The sequence below is a fragment of the Gorilla gorilla genome, chromosome 9, assembly GCF_029281585.2.
Source record: "Gorilla gorilla gorilla isolate KB3781 chromosome 9, NHGRI_mGorGor1-v2.1_pri, whole genome shotgun sequence".
NCBI lineage: Eukaryota > Metazoa > Chordata > Mammalia > Primates > Hominidae > Gorilla > Gorilla gorilla.
The window spans coordinates 78,104,955-78,121,304 of record NC_073233.2 but is presented as its reverse complement, the minus strand read 5'-3'; the positions used below and the strand labels follow the sequence as shown (position 1 = coordinate 78,121,304).

General features: G+C 56.4%; 1 protein-coding gene across 4 annotated transcripts in view; it reads right to left on the bottom strand.

The window, feature by feature from the left end:
* ANO1 (anoctamin 1) overlaps positions 1-16,350 on the bottom strand; it is a 110,086-nt gene that overhangs the window by 15,318 nt on the left and 78,418 nt on the right. For all 4 annotated transcript variants that reach the window (XM_055356009.2, XM_055356010.2, XM_055356007.2 and 1 more), the window contains 6 exons: positions 12,857-13,058; positions 12,480-12,591; positions 10,930-10,987; positions 8,705-8,805; positions 6,893-7,038; positions 3,213-3,365 (listed from right to left, as the gene is read on the bottom strand). In XM_055356009.2, the coding sequence (XP_055211984.1) occupies positions 3,213-3,365; positions 6,893-7,038; positions 8,705-8,805; positions 10,930-10,987; positions 12,480-12,591; positions 12,857-13,058 (772 nt within the window). The remainder of the gene's footprint in view (positions 1-3,212; positions 3,366-6,892; positions 7,039-8,704; positions 8,806-10,929; positions 10,988-12,479; positions 12,592-12,856; positions 13,059-16,350) is intronic.

Here is a 16,350-nt window from a genome sequence, read left to right as displayed (position 1 = left end):
ATGCCTTGGCCAGGCGCGGTGGCTCACGCCTGTAATCCCAGCACTTTGGGAGGCCGAGATGGGTGGATCATGAGGTCAGGAGATTGAGACCATCCTGGCTAACACGGTGAAACCCCGTCTCTATTAAAAAAATACAAAAAAATCAGCCGAGCATGGTGGCGGGCACCTGTAGTCCCAGCTACTCAGGAGGCTGAGGCAGGAGAATGGTGTGAACCCGGGAGGCGGAGTTTGCAGTGAGCCGAGATCGTGCCACTGCACTCCAGCCTGGGCAACAGAGTGAGACCCCATCTCAAAAAAAAAAAAATTAAAAATGCCACCACAAAAATTGGCATGCCCAGCTAATTTTTGTATTTTTAGTAGAGACGCAGTTTCACCATATTGGCCAGGCTGGTCTCAAACTCCTGACCTCAGGTGATCCACCTGTGTCGGCCTCCCAAAGTGCTGGGATTACAGGCGTGAGCCACTGCACCCGGCCCTGGCCTTTTTCACTTTAAAGTGTGAAATGAAAAATGTATGAAAAGCGTAGCCTTTGGGTGAGGACCATTGCCTAAGACTTGAGGACATTTTCTCTGGGTCCAGGAAGCCTAAAACGTTCACTCTCTGGCTCTTAACAGAAAACAAGTGCAGGCCTCTGACCTAGAGCACTAGCAAATCAGCACTCCACCCTTGCTCCACCTCTGGCCATGAAGGGCTGTGGTATGAGGGGCAAGGGGCTCACCCGTGGCCTCAGCAGACGCAGAACAGGGATGCTGGTGGTTAGCGGGGTCTTCGGAGGGTTGGTTAGCTCATGGCTTTTAAAGCCTTTGAAATTTTTAAACAAAATCTCACAGGGCAGTTTAGTATAGAGTGTCTGTGTTCTGAGTCTTCATTACCTGGGTCACCCAGAGAAGAGGTGATGTAGGGAAGCAAAAGTGTCCAAACACAGTGCCATGACCTCTTACCCAGGAGCCCTGGGATGTCCCTCCCTACAAAGCACCGATGTTTCCAGGCCCCTTTCAAAGCCAGGGCCTTACACAGTGCAAATGTGAAGCTGCCGGGTGAATCACTGCTATCTGATGGTCTTTGACCTGTGAAAATGACGATTTCATCTCTTTTAGTCTACAAGACAGCCAAGTGTAAGAGAAGCCAGAGTTGAAGTTATCTTGGAACCAGACAGTGGAGGATTGGCGAATTTGGTCACCAGTGGATGCTGGGCTTGCCACTAGGGGCCAAGGTGTGGACCAAGGAGCTTCCAGCCAAGACAGAGCCGCTAACAATTTAAGGAGAAAACACGTACTGGGGTGAGATGATCTGAAGGGTGTTTCCAATGAGAATGACAAAATACCAAGGACTGGAGAAACCCTTGGAACAACTGATAAAGCTTCCCACATTTTTTTTTTTTTTTGAGATGGAGTCTCACTCTGTCACCCAGGCTGGAGTGCAATCGCATGATCTCGGCTCACTGCAACCTCTGCCTCCTGGAATCAAGGAATTCTCCTGCCTCAGCCTCCTGAGTAGCTGGGATTACAGGCTCCCACCACCACACCTGGCTAATTTTGTATTTTTAGTAAAGACAGGGTTTCACCATGTTGGTCAGGCTGGTCTCGAACTCCTGACCTCAGGTGATCCACCTGCTTCCGCCTCCCAAAGTGCTGGGATTACAGGCATGAGCCACTGTGCCTGGTCAGTTTCCCACATTTTCGTAAGATTATGTTTGGCCTACAAAAGCTCAACCCAAAGCTATCTTATCAAGCTGGTATGGAATCTTTATTTCAGCAAGGTGATATCCCCAATATATAATTCAACCTTTTGTTTATTCCAATAATTAGTACGAAGGTGCTATTCTAACTAAAATTGTGTTAAATTTGTGATAAAATCAATGTATTTTTATAATTTTGTTTTCACCCTGAAAATTGGTCCTACTCTAAGACAAGATGGGATCACCCTTCCTGTGATGGCTGGCTCCGGTGGAAGCCTGCGTGGGGCTCCCATACCCCTCACCCTCCTGGACAGATCGTCACCCTGTCTCTGCTTAAATGCCTCTGGTAACAGGGAGCTCACTAACCCACAAGGAAGTCTGCTCTGTTTTTGACACCTCTAACTATTAAAGTTACTCTTTTTCTTTTCTTTTCTTTTCTTTTCTTTTTTTTTTTTAAGACAGGTTCTCTGTCTGTTGCCCAGGCTGGAGTGTAGTGGCATGATCACGTCTCACTGCAGCCTTGACCTCCTGGGCTGACATGATCCTCCTGCCTCAGCCTCCCAAGTAGCTGGGACCACAGGTCTGCGCCACCACATCCAGCTAATTTTTCTTGTTTTTTTGAGACAGGGTCTCACTCTGTTGCCCAGGCATGGGCATGGCTCACTGCAGCCACAACCTACGTGGGCTCACTCATCCTCCCACCTCAGCCTCCTGAGTAGCTGGGACTACAGGAACGCACCATCATGCCCAGCTAATTTTTGTATTTTTTTGTAGAGATAGGGTTTCGCCATGTTGCCTAGGCTGGTCTTGAACTCCTGAGCTCAAGCTATGTATCCTCCTGGGCCTCCCAAAGCACTGGGATTACAGGAGTGAGCCACGGTGCTCAGCCCAAGTTATTCTTTACGCTGACCTTAAATATACATTCTCCCAGACTCACACCCCTTCTCCACATGGTCAAGGTGTCTTAGTGACGGGGTGAAAAAGCTGGAGTTGAGTTGCATCTCGGCTTTGATCCCTACAGGCAAGCCATGCAATGACTGGGACTGTTCTTCCCTGTCTACAGATGGGGGCTCCTTCCTTCCTTTTCTCTTTTGTGAACATTAAATGATGCCGTGACATGCCATGTAGGAGGGCACTTGCTGAACAGCCAACACTCCTTTCCCGTTGGTCTTGTCCTGGCTCTGGGGTCACACAATTGCTACAGGTGGGTGTCTCCAGCCATCAGAGCGGAAATGTAGTCTCTTGCACCTCCTAAAGCAGCAGGTTGTTGAGACATTCAGATGTCTGGGACCCACTCTTTCCAAATATCCTCTGTGACCAAGGCATCTTGGGAGGGGAAGGGTGGGGACAGGGCTAAGCGAGCCTCCACATCTTGTGTCACCTGCCCCCCAGGCTCCACCCGGCAAAGGCTGAGTGAAGAGCCCCAGGAGGGACACCTGGCCAGCTCTGGCTCTAGCTTCTGGAGAGGAGCAACCCCCTCCCCAAACCCAGCACGCACTTGGAACCGGTCCTGCCGGCCCGTGGGGTCACTCACCGATGTCTTTGGCTCTGACAGCTACCGGCCTTCGGAGCTCAGTGACAAACTTTTTGGCGTCCAGGCGGATCTCGATGATGTTGTTCAGCAGCGCAAACAGCGGGGCCAGGGGGAAGGAGGCGACAAACAGGGTGACGAAGCCAAACTGGATGACTGCAGAGAGAGCCCAGTGCCAGTCAGCACCCCGTGAGCCACAGCCCATAAGGGGGGACTCCACCACCCCGTGTGCTGAGCCGCACAGTTCTGGCTGCCGCCCCACCTCCAACGAGCCCACCTGCATGGACCCCACCTGCAGATACATTAGAGGAGCTCTTGGGATGGACCCTCCATGACCCTGGGTGACCTCCAGGCCAGGAGTGGGCTGAAGGCAGAACTCCAAATTTTGCTCTGAATCTCAGTGTTTGACTCTTGAGTAATGGGAATGCTCAGTTATCTATGGCTAATCTTTTGTGAGACAGTCTCGATCTGTCACCAGGCTACAGTACAGTGGCACAACCATGGCTCACTGCAGCCTTGACCTCCCAGGCTCAATGAATCCTCCCACTTCAGCCTCCCGGGTAGCTGGGACCACAGGCATGCACCACTATGACTGCTTAATTTTTGTATTTTTTGTAGAGCTGGGATTTTGCTATGTTGCCTGGGCTGGTCTCAAACTCCTGAGCTCAAGTCATCCACCCAAAGTGCTGGGATTCCAGGCATGAGCCACCTCGCCAGCCCATGTCAAATTTAAAAAAATCATCGCCAAAAGGAAAAGGACCATCGTGAGCTCAAAGGCCCAGCCTGTGGTCATCCTCCTGTCTGTGCTGGGAAGGGACGTGGCAGTGGCCCTGCTGCTTCCATCATGGGGGCTCCCTGGGACCTGGGGGACCTGCCTGCATGGCTGAATCTTCCAGAGCCCCAAACTTCCCCTTGCATCAGGACTCCTGGATCCGGGTGGGGACCCACTGCCCAGGACAGTCCCTCGCCTCTGCCCCTGCGGCCCTCCCCCTGGGGATCATCCCACCCGGGAGCTGCCTCTGGGGCTTCTCTGGCTTTGGATGCTGCATCCAGCATGGGGCTAGGCTCTAGGAGAAGGTCAGGAAAAGGTTGCTGAGTGGAATTGAGCAGGAAAGCTGGTTCGGGAACTGCACAGCAGGACCCAGTCCAAGGGCGCTTGGTGCCAGGCGGTAAACAAGGAAGCCAGCAGAATGTCACCATGTGCCTGGCGGGCTGAGTGTGGGCATTGTTAGCATGTGGGGTGGGCCGTGCGGGGTGCCCTGAGTGTGAGCACTGTTAGCAGGTAGGATGGGCCATGGCGGGGAATGGCCTGCAAGTCCTCTCCCTGGGCTGTCTTGCTAGCCCTGGCAAGGTGGGCTGAGTGGGAGGCCTCTGGTCCTGCCTGAGGTCCCTGGAGGGGATGAGGCATTGCTTATGTGGGGCGGTGTGTGCTGTGCATGAGGGCCAGGGGCTGCTGAGGCCTGAGGCTGTGGGTCACTCAGCAGGGTGGGCTTCCTCACTTCCAAGAGGCGCTGCCTACTCTGGCACTAAGGGTATGACCAGGGAGCTGGAGGCGCTGCCAGGGCTGGGGCCGGGGAGGGAGGGTGCAGGGGGGCGGGGAGGTGGGGCATTTCCAGATGAGCTTGTTCTCCCCATCTATCCACATCTGTGGCTTGAGACTTCCTTGGAGGAGCAGACTGGCAGCCCCTGGGGTGGGGAGAAAGTCAGTGGGTGTGGAAATGTGCCTTGGTCAGTGGGGGCAGTGTGGGGCACGGGTGAGCCACTCCCCGTGTATGTGGGCAGGAGGCACCTGCTCCAGAAGTCCCCTTTGTCCAAACCCGTCAGGAACTCGGGACGTGACGTCCAGCCACTAGGAAAATAAATCCAGGGAAGGGGCTGCCACTCTCGCAGCCCACTGCAGGCTGTGCTCGTGTCTTGGGCTCTATTCTCCCTAGGGTTTCCTGTGGAAGGAGCGACCCTGCAGGCAGGGTAAGCCACCTCCCAGACCCCGTCCCTCCTGGCCACGTGGCCAATGCTGAGTTTAAACAGCTGGGAGCTGTTTTCTGCCCACCGGCCTGACCCTGGTTCAGCTTGGACTTTATTCCAGGAGAAAACAGAGAGGAGCCACAGAACGCCACACTGAAGATTCCTCTCCTCCTGAGTCAATGGCAAGGTGCTCCTTGCACGATTGTCTGGGGAGCCAGGAGCGACATATGTGGACAATTCGGCTAACAGGAGGGGGCAAAGGGCAGCACTTGTGGTGAAATTAAACAGAAACGCTCCCCACCCTCTAAGGTGCCCTTACCCCTAGGCCCTTTTTAAAAATGCAGCCTGCCAGGTCTCACCTCCAGCAGACCAGGAACAAGCCTGGGAATGGGCATTTTAGAGAAGTTGACCTTGGTGGCCAGGGCACTGCATGCTGGGACTCCCCGCTCTGCAGGAGTCTTCCTGACTGCCTTTGCTCATCCATTCAGTCAGCAAACACACATTGAGCACCCACTGTATACCTGGACCTGCTCTAGGGGTAGGGCTATGGGATGAGGAATAAGAGAGGGTGAGGCTGCCGTCCTACCGGGGGGAGACAGAAGAGGGATGACGGGGTGAGGCTGTCTGCTGGGGAGCAGAAACACCAAGCAGAGGAGGGGTGGGGGTCGTGGCCGTGTCAGGGAGGGGCTGCCCCTTTCAAACACAGTGGTCAGGGAAGACCCCTCTGTTGGGGGACATTCTGAGTAAAGCCTGGGAGGCAGGGAGAGAGTGAGCCATGCAGGTATTTGGGAGAGGGCATTCCAGCAGGGCACATCTCGTGCAAAGGCCCTGGGGCGGCCAGAGCTCCACGGGGCTGGGGAGCAGCAAGGAGGCCAGCATGTGCAGAGTGCAGGAGGCAGGAGGGAGAGGTAAGTGACCAGGTCAGGGAGAGTCCAGAGCTGTGCGGACCACACCTGGCCTCTTCCCAGTTCTCTTTGGCCACCCCCAAAAGGTATGTGCCACCTCTCGTCATCCTCCTGGCCAGCCACATGATTGAGGGGGGTAAGGCTCGATCCCTGGGTCTCCTTTGAGCGCCTGCTCTGTGCTGGGGGCAGCTGTTGCCAGCCCACAGGTGAGCAAGTCGTGGCTCCTGCAACTTAGGAGCTCACCACCAGGAAGGGGAGGTGAGTCATGGAACCAAAGTAGGATGCTTGAAGGGCCTTGGAGCTGAGAGGAGGGACCTCGGATTGTGGGGGGTTTCAAGTAAGGACGATCTTGCAGCTTAGCAGGGCCGGGCCCTCGGCTGGTGAGGAGACTGAGGGAGGAGGAAGAGCTGCACAACCCAGGCTGTGTCGGGCTGCGCTGATGGAGACCGTGCCTGGGGACCGTGCCTGGGGACTGTGGCTGGGGACCATGTCTGGGGACTGTGCATGGGGACCGTGCCTGGGGACTGTGGCTGGGGACCATGCTTGGGGACCGTGCCTAGGGACGGTGGCTGCTTGACCTGGGCCTCTGGAACACAGGACTCCATCCAGAGCAGCCATGCTCACCGACCCAAGGGGATGGCAGCACTAGGATCCCAGGGTCTGCATCTCCCTTCTCCCTGCCTGATGCTTATGGAGGGACGCTGGGCACCGTGGGGTTGGGGGCATCATGCCCCTGCAGCCCTTCCCCACTCCAGGTGGCATGCTGGCCTGTTTCTATCCTGATGTCACCTGCCTGCCCCGGCCGTCACTCACTCATTTCCATGTACTCTGGGGTGAGGCCCGCGAAGGGCTCCAGGTTGTAATCCACCTCGTACCGCTGCTTCCTCTTCACACACTCCTCGTGGTCAGGGGGACTCTGCCGCTTCAGCTTCAGGTAGCGGATGAGCTTCTTCATCTTCCTGAGAGATGAGACATCATGCAGTTAGGTGTGCAGGAAGGTGAATTTGGGGGCTTGGGTCTGGCACCTCTAGTGATGTGTCTTTTTTTCTTTTTGAGACAGAGTTTCACTCTTTTTGCTCAGGCTGGAGTGCAGTGGCCCTGTCTCAGCTCACTGCGACCTCTGCCTCCTTGGTTCAAGCAATTCTCTTGCCTCAGCCTCCCGAGCAGCTGGGACTACAGGCATATGCTGCCACGCCTGGCTAATTTTTTGTATTTTAAGTAGAGATGGGGTTTCACAGTGTTGCCCAGGCCGGTCTTGAACTCCTGAGCTCAGGCAATCCGCCCATCTGTGCCTCCCAAAGTACTAGGATTATAGGCATGAGCCACCGCGCCTGGCCTCCAGTGATATTTCTAAGTTTCTGCTTTAAATCCAGAATTTACTTGTTTGCCATCATTTCTTTATCGATGATCTCTTCTGCCCTTTCCCCAAAAGGCAGGGGGCAAGTGTCATGGCTTTGCTGGCTACAGAAGGAAACGGAGGTGCAGGGAGGGCAAACGACCACTTGTGAACCACAGGAGGGCCCAGCAGGCATCAGGGACACAAGAACAGTGGAGGCTGGTCATGCCCAAGTGGACTCTTGGGGAAGGACACAGATCATGGAAAATGGCCCGACAAGTTCTTGACTCCAGAGACCCAGCAGCCATTGGGGAGGTGGGAATGGGACATGGATTTCCGAAGCGTACAAGGTAACAACGAGGCCGGGTCCCCCAGCCTCCATCTGGAAACCCTGGGGAGCCAGCATCGGGCTTGGGGGCACATGGTGGTACCCCCCATCCTCAGCCAGCATGGGGAGTGGGGTGTCATTCTGACTTCCTCTCCCTCCTTCGTCCAAAATGGGGTGGCTTTATTTTTTAATGTTTTTATTATTTATTTTTTTTTTGAGACAGAGTCTCTGTCTGTCGCCCAGGCTGGAGTGCAGTGGTGCGATATCGGCTCACTGCAACCTCCACCTCCCGGGTTCAAGGGGTTCTCCTGCCTCAGCCTCCCAGGTAGCTGGGACTACAGGCACCCGCCACCACGCCCGGCTAATTTTTGTATTTTTAGTAGAGGTGAGGTTTCACCATGTTGGTCAGGCTGGTCTCGAATTATTGACCTCAAGTGATCCGCCTGCCTCAGCCTCCCAAAGTGCTGGGATTACAGTTATGAGCCATTGTGTGCGGCCCTGTTTTTATTTTTTAAAACAGGGTCTCACTCTGTGGCCCATGCTAGAGTGCAGTGGTACAATCATAGCTCACTGCAGCTTGCAACTCCTGGGCTCCAGCGATCCTCCCGCCTCAGCCTCTTGAGTAGCTGGGACTACAGGCACGCACCAGCACACCTGGCTAACTTTTTATTTTTTGTAGAGGTGCAGTCTCGCTTTGTGCTTAGGCTGGTCTTGATTTCCTAGGCTCAAATGGTCCTTCTGCCTCAGCTTCCCAAAGTGCTGGGATTACAGGCGTCAGCCACCATGCCTGGCCTGGGGTGGCTTTTGCCCCACCTTCCCTCTGTGTCCTCCTTCTCTCCCTGCTTCTAGTGCCCCCATCTTGGTTGAGGCCCTGCGTCCACCCAGACCCCCGCAGGAGCCACCCACACACCCCTCCGCCTGGCCCCACCTCTGCCGCTCTAACCCGCTGCAGCACACTCACGGGATGCCGATCTCGAACAGGTTGTTCTGGATCAGCTGTTTCCCCAGCATGATGATGCTGAGCTGGATGCATAGCTCCATCAGGCAGCCCCCTGGCGCACACTGTGGACAGAGAGCAGCATCAGCCACGCTACAGGGACACCGAGAGAGGGACCCCAGCCCTGCAGGGAGGCCCACCCTCATGCTGTTGGTTGACCTGCGTCCTCCAAAAAAAGACGCTCAGGTTCTAATCCCCGCCACCTGGGAACGTGGCCTTATTTGCAAAAAGGGTCTTTGCAAATGTAGTCAAGTCAGGGTGTTTTCATGCTGGGGTGTTTTCAGATGGGGTGCCCATCTGAGGACTGATGTCCTCAGAAAAAGAGAAGGCGCGGGCACAGAGGGAAGAGGCAGCATGAACATGGTGGCAGAGGGTGGAGAGGCAAGTAAAGGAACCATGAGGGCTTCCGTAGTCCCCAGAAGCTGGGAGAGGCAAGGCAGGTCCTCCCCTAGAACCCTTGAAGGGAACACAGCCCGGCTAACACCTGGATGTTGCACTTCCAACCTTCAGAACTGTGAGACCCCCATCTCTGTTACTTTAAGTCTGTGGGATCGAGTTGTGGCAGCCCCAGGAAACAGACACACTCCACCTATAGGCTGCTGTGCTTGGGGCTGCGGATGGGAGCGGGGAGTGCACTGGGAGGGAGTAGGCAGGGGTGGGGCAGGGCCTCAGGGCGCCTCCTTTTTTCCAGGGCCACTGGCCGGTCCCATGCACCAGTCAGCATCCACTGGCTCTGCACCACCATGGCAGGCTGAGCCCCACAGGAGGCAGCAGCCACCCCTCTGAGGCCTAATGTCCCTGACTCAGTGGGCCTTTGCCACCTTAGGCCTGGGACCCGGCAAGCAGGTGACAGTCAGAAACCTATGTGGGCTGGAAGTTTAACTTGTCCAAGTAAAGGGAACACCAGTGATGCATGGTGACCCCTGAGGCACAGTAAACTTGTTCTGCGTTCCAAATAAAACCTAACAAACCCTACACTTGTCTTGGAGAGCCATGCTTTCGGAAAAAGCAATTACACCATCTGCTTTATTATATGACTTTCTGACCCGGGACGAGTGTGACAGGAGATCATGATGTAAAAAGGAAAGAGCATTTCAGAAGCTTGGTGCAGATGCCCATTACTGTGGAGGATGCCCGTGTCTTGGGCTGCCCAGGGGCCTGCATTCAGGTAGTTGAACCTCTAGGCTGCACTCCAGACAGCCAGATCACCCTGTACCTGATGTCCACCCCATCCTTGATATCTTATTCCACAGGGTCTTTTTCAAGAAGACTCACCCTCTTATTTTCTGATCAGCTGAATTACTCTGTGGGTTGGAAATGCTGAGACCAGAACCACTGATAGGCTCTGAAGCCCCGGCTTGGTCTGATGGAGCCCCTGGTTGTGGGACAAACAGTGGAGCAAGTCCATGGGCCATGACAGAGGCTGAACCAGGCTGGCACAACCAGACCTTCTATGGCCAGGATCGCTGGGCAGAAAGCACATGCCATCAGCATGGTGTTTGAGGGTAGAGACAAGCATTTCAATGTCGAGTAAAAAAAAGTTAGCCAAGTTCTGTTTTGTCCTCATTAATTCATCTTTTTTTTTTTTTTTTTTGAAACGGTTCCTTGCTCTGTCACCCAGGATGAAGTGCAGTGGCGAAATCTCAGCTCACTGCAACCTCCATCTTCCAGGTTCAAGCGATTCTCATGCCTCAGCCTCCCGAGTAGGTGGGATTACAGGTATGCACCACCACACCCAGCTAATTTTTTGCGTTTTTAGTAGAGATGGGGTTTCACCATGTTGGCCAGGCTGCTCTCGAACTCCTGACCTCAGGTGATCCACCAGTCTCGGCCTCCCAAAGTGCTGGGATTACAGGCATGAGCCACTGCGCCCGTCCCTCATTAATTCATCTTAACCAGAAGAGAAATATTCAGTCTCACAAAAAAAGAAAAGAAAACCAGATGTCGTGTTTTTCTTTCATTAACTCTACAGCGACTTTATCCTTCTAGGTGATTCTATATGAACACACCAGATAAGATCAAAGCCCACCCCACCACGTCAGGGGAACAGAAGTTTCCAGCAAGAAGGAAAGAAACCCGCTGCCCTTTGCTGAACAAATGTGCTGCAGCTGCTTCTCCCTAGTGCATGGTGTAGACAAATCGTAAGCAAGACAGAAGGGGCTGCCAGAGATGAATAAAATTTCGGTTACCTCTTCCATTCGGAAGGAACGGAAAATGTACACGTAGTCGCCCGGGCGTCCGACAAACCTGAAACGATGGGGGAGGTCGTTAGAGAAAAGATGAGCCCCTGGCTCAGCTCGGGGAGAGACCCCCAAGTGGGGACTGTGCGGCATGTGAGTCCTGCAGGCCGAGCCTCAAGGGTATCTACAGGCGGCTCTCCCTGCCTGGTGCATCTGCTAAAAGATGACCACAGTGGTTTTCACTGGTCAAAGGTTGGATTCCCAAACCCAGAGAGGGGTCAGAAAAAGGAACTTCTTCAATGAGAGGCCACGAGACTGAGAGGCAGCGGGAAGGGGCCCAGGAGGGGATTAAGGCAAAGACCACCTCGGCCTGAAGACTGCAAGCTGCTGTGCTAGCTGCCTGGGACTCAGGATGTGCCGCTGGCACGGTGGGGTCCATGGACAGCTGGCACAGAAGCACTCTGGGGACCTTGGGCAGCTGGGGCAGGTGGTGGCCAAAGGCCACCCTGGGTGGGGATAGACAGCCTCTCGGCTTTCTAGGGCCTGGTGTGGGGCATGTAGACTTCCAAGAGCCTGCTCCATCCTGGATGCGCTCAAGGGGCACTGGACCCCTTGGCGGGGCCCTGGGACCCTGGGCCAGGAGGGCGGGCATGGCACTGATGAATCACATGATGTGGAGGAGGCAGCCTTTTTGGGGGCTCTGAGATCAGACCAGCCAGTCCCTTGCAGGAGTGGTGGTGGGGGTGGGGGGCATCATTGTGGGTGGGCCGCAGGCCCCACCCCAGCCTGGGATGGCTCCAGAGGGCCCAGGCATGGAAGGTTTCACCCCTCCAGGAGCTGTGAAGAGGGCTCAAGTGGCCAGCAGCTGCACTTCCACACCCTCCTCTCTCCTTGTCCCCACTCTGTGGACTCCTCCCTACCTGCCGTGGGAGCACCTGGAGCTGGCTTCTGGGGTTCTCTGCCTGGACTTCCTGCTGCTGGAGCTTCCCACTGCCTGGAGTCCCTGGGGTCCCCTTTGCCCAGGGTCTTCACTGCCTGGGGTCCCCACTGCCCGGGGTCCCCACTGTCCGGGGCCCTCACTCCCGGGTCCTCACTGCCTGGGGTCCCCACTGCCCGGGGTCCGCACTGTCTGAGGTCCCCACTGCCCAAGGCCCTCAATCCTGGGTCCTCACTGCCCGAGGTCCTCTCTGCCCAGAGTCCTCACTGCCCGGGGCCCTCACTCCCGGGTCCTCACTGCCCGGGGTCCTCACTGCCCGGGGCCCTCACTGCCCGGGGTCCTCACTGCCCGGGGCCCTCACTGCCGGGTCCTCACTCCCCGGTCCTCACTGCCTGGGGTCCCCACTGCCTGGGTTCCCTGCCACCTGGACTCCCTGCTGCCCAGGGTCCCGCTGCTCTGGAGCCTCAGCAGGGCCCAGGCCTTCTCCCTGACCCTCTTTGGCTGCGGGTGCCACGGTGTCTGCCCTGCCCTGGGCTCCAGGTGCCCCCGACCTGTGGGGAGGGAGAGCCCTCTCCTGGACCTGGGAGAAGCGAGGTGGGGGAAAGGCTGAAGATGTCCCTACCGGCCTTTGAAGAACGCCACGTAAAAGATGGGGGTGTAGGAGTTCACAAACTTCAGCAGGAAAGCCTTGAAGATCAGCCTCTCCTCAAAGCTTTTCTCCGTCTTTGGGACCTCTAGAGGGAGGGGTAGGATGATACTGAGGCTGTGGCTGGGATGGCCCCCAACAGCCTGGTCCAGCTTCTGGCTGGCCACTGGCACAGTCACTCAGTCGGCTCTCATAGGCACGCCATGGCCTGTGCTCAGGCATTGAGCACCATTGAGAACCAGGGAGCTGGGGCCCAGAGAAGTTAAGCAACAAACTCAAGGATGCACAGCAAGAGGCAGGCGACTCCAGCTGCCTGAGTCCAGGCCACGGGTACCTGGAACATGGGCACTCACCGATCTTGGTGAGCCATCGGGCTATGCAGCCATACACCTCGTCCAGGAGGATGATGACCACTAGGTTGATGATGACCGCGGTGGCTGTGACTGTGACCCGGATGTTGGACCGCACGGAGGGGGAGGAGTTCATGGCCAAGGCGGCGGCCATGGAGATTCTGTAGATGATGACGCCGAGGACGATGGCAAACGTCACTGCAATCTGCAGGGGGGAAAGGGGCACTCTTGGTTGGGGGCCCACCCAGGACCTTCCTGGGCCTGCCCCATCTGCTCCCTCAGTCCAGCTGTCCTCCAACCTTCCTGCTCTTCTGCTTCAAAACAAGCACTGACATTTCTTGGGCACCTGCCAAATGCCAGGGGCTTTCTGTGCATTAACCCACCAGAGACAGATGGACGAGGGGCTAGTTTCTGTTCCATGGACTAGGACACTGAGGTTCAGAGAGGTTACGTAGACAGGCCAGGTCACCCAGCTCAGGAGCTGGGATTTACCAGGCGGTCTGCCCAAGCCTGCAGTTCACAAGATCTTTGTGCTACCATCTTCCCGGAGCCCAGGCACTGTCCCCAAGCACAGCCCAGGACACAGTATGGCCGCCATGCCAGTGGCTTGTCCCAGAGCAGACTGACTGCGGGATGGGGCTTCCACCCCCAACCCATGGTGAGCTCAGGGACATCCTCAGGTGGTGCAGGGCTGAGGTGTGCCTCTCTCACAGCCACCTCCCAGGGACTCCCCTGGTAAAGGAGGCAGGTGTGGCCTGGGATGGGGCAGGGCTTTGGGTCTGGCTGGAGATGCTTTGGGACCCTTCTCCCAGCCAGCAGCACCCTTCTAGCTCTCCCACCAGAGTGAGCCCCTCCTCTTGCCAAACGTACCGTGGGACTAGAGCATTCCATAAAACTTGGGTTGGTGGTTGCCTGAGAAACCGTGGTGGGAGTTGGCTACAATGACAAGATTGTTCCACACACCTCTGTCTGTCTGTCTGCCTGGGCTCCCTCGCCCTGCCCTGCCCCGCCCTGCCCAGGGGTGTGGATGCCCCATTCTGAGCCCTCATTGAGGATGGATGGACCAAGGGCTGGGCAGGAGAAGCACACAGCAAAGCCAGGCTCCTCACCCAGGCGTGAAACCACCCGCAGGACACAGGCTCTGTCTTGTCACCCTGTGTCCCTGTGTTCCAGGAAATCGCATATTTGCTCCCATGCAAGGGTGCAGAGGGCAGGTCCCGTCCCTGCTGGCACAGTCACAGGTGGCTCCCAGGACAGGCAGGCCCAGGAGGCCTGGGGCTGCCCTGTGTGTCTCCCAGTTGCAGCCTGGGATGGGTCTGTTTGCCCCAGAGGGAGTCTGCAGCTTTCAGAAACCTAGAAAAGCTCTTATTTCATGTTCTGGGCCATTACCACCGGCTTCTGCAGGCATCTGCCAGTGACACATGGTGACTGCACCCTGCCCAGGAAAACGCCTGCAGCCCTCACCACACCCTGACGAAGGAGCAGCCCTGCTGCGAGGCGTGGGGACCACTCCCTGGCCAGCTCCGGGGAACAAGGGCTTTCCTTGGAAAACCCCTCGGTCCTGCCAAGAGGCCTCCAGGATGTCTGTCCCCGTGCCAGCATGCGGAGGTGCAGCTGGAGCGCCAGGCCTGTGGGTGACTCAGCGAGGGAGGCCCTCCACCCCAGCCGGCGCGTCCCCTGCCCTACCACAGGGCAGTCGGGCCCACAACAGGCACGCCTGCAGCAGGCTCCCTTCCAGTCTCCCTGGCCCATCTCCCCTGCATCCCCAGGACCAGGGGCGTGTGGGGCACATCCTAGGTGCTCAACCAACGTTTGTTCGCTGAATGAAACTCCCAAGTTGAAGACAAAGCTGTGTCCTCTTCAGCCCTATGAAGCCCTTGTGACAGGGGTTTACCAGTACATCAAGGCTGGGAAAAGAGCCGGCTACTTCCCTATCCAATATCCTCTGTCTTTCCTCTACCATCCCGCCTTGCTGAGACGGCAGTGTGTGCTCATTCCTGAGCCTCCCTGCAGAGGAGGTGGCCACGTGAAACAGTTCTGACCAACGAGATGCAAGCAGAGGTATGGTGGGTCTTCTGCGAAAGCACCTTCAGACAGGGGCTGCCACCCCTGGCCCATCTCTTCCCCCGCCCTTCCCCTTCTTCCAGCCTGGAGAGTGGAAGTGATGCTGGAGGTGCAGCAGCCATGTTGTGACCAAGAGGGGACCCACTCCTAGGACAGGCGAGCAGAAGGTCAGAGAAGCCAGTGACTCTGATGGCATCGTGGGGCCACCAGACCAGCCCTAGATGGCCACCTCCTTCCCGGCCCCGCATTGGCCCTTCTGCGACAATGCTGCTGCTTCTGCAGTGGGAGTGGCTGAACCTCAGGCTAGCCTCCCCTGGGTGAGGGATGGGGAGGCTCCGGTTATCTCCCAACCCCCTAGCCTGGCGCCTGGCCAGAGGGGACACATCCCCTCAACACGAGGCCGGGTGCCCTCCCACCAAGTCACCGAGAGCACAACAGCCCCCAGCCCCCACCGAGGGGGTCCCCTTCTCCAGGTAAGGGGGATGAGCAGGCCCCACCACTGAGGCCACCCTCCTCTGAACTTCTTTATGTCGGCCAGCGTCCCTCTTACTGTACCTAAGAGCATGAGGGGACACTGGATCTTCCCACTTCTTCCATGACTTGGTCAGGGGGCCCTTGGCCCCTCACTCAACCCAGAAAACAAAGACAGCCCCCCGCCTGTGTCTCTCCAAGTTCCTACAGAATGGCATGGATCTTGGAGCAGACAGTCCGACTGGCACCAGCTTCTGCAGGCATATGCCAGTGACTACATGGTGACCACAGCCACCACCTCTGGCTGGCGCTGGAGGAGAAGGTGCAGCCTTCTGGCTTTAGTTTCTGTATCAGCAGGAGGGGGATGGTACCAGGACTGGCCAGTGATGAGACGCTCTGGTGAGGCCCTTAGCGCACAGCTGCCAACCTGGGCTCCAGTACCAGGACTCGGGGCTAGGTGGCCACAGGAGGCGCTGCCTTCAAGCTGTTGGGCTGGACGAGGGCAGGGTCATTTGTAACATGACCACGGCTGGCTCCGAGTACTTGGGGGTTGATGGAAACACAGCTAGCAGGCGGCCAAGGCCGAATCCATTGGGGGTTGAAGTCCCTGGGATTGAAATCCCCTAAAAGCCACAAGATGTTTGCCCACGAGCCACGTCACAGACTTGTGGTCCCTGAGTAGCACTATCATGTCCCATCTGCATGTTATTTATTTAATAGTTTTCTTTTTTAAAACTTTTTAAAATTTGTTTTTACTTAATTTAATGCTGATGCCTGTATCAGGGCTCAAGTCATGTTTTGGTCACAAAATAAACATAAACAGATGTTTTTGTTTGTTTGTTTGTTTTTTTTTGAGACAGGGTCTCGCTCTGTCACCCATACTGGAGTGCAGTGGCGTGACCACAGCTCACTGCAGCCTCAACTTCTCAGGCTCCAGCAATTCTCCCACTACAGCCTCCCGA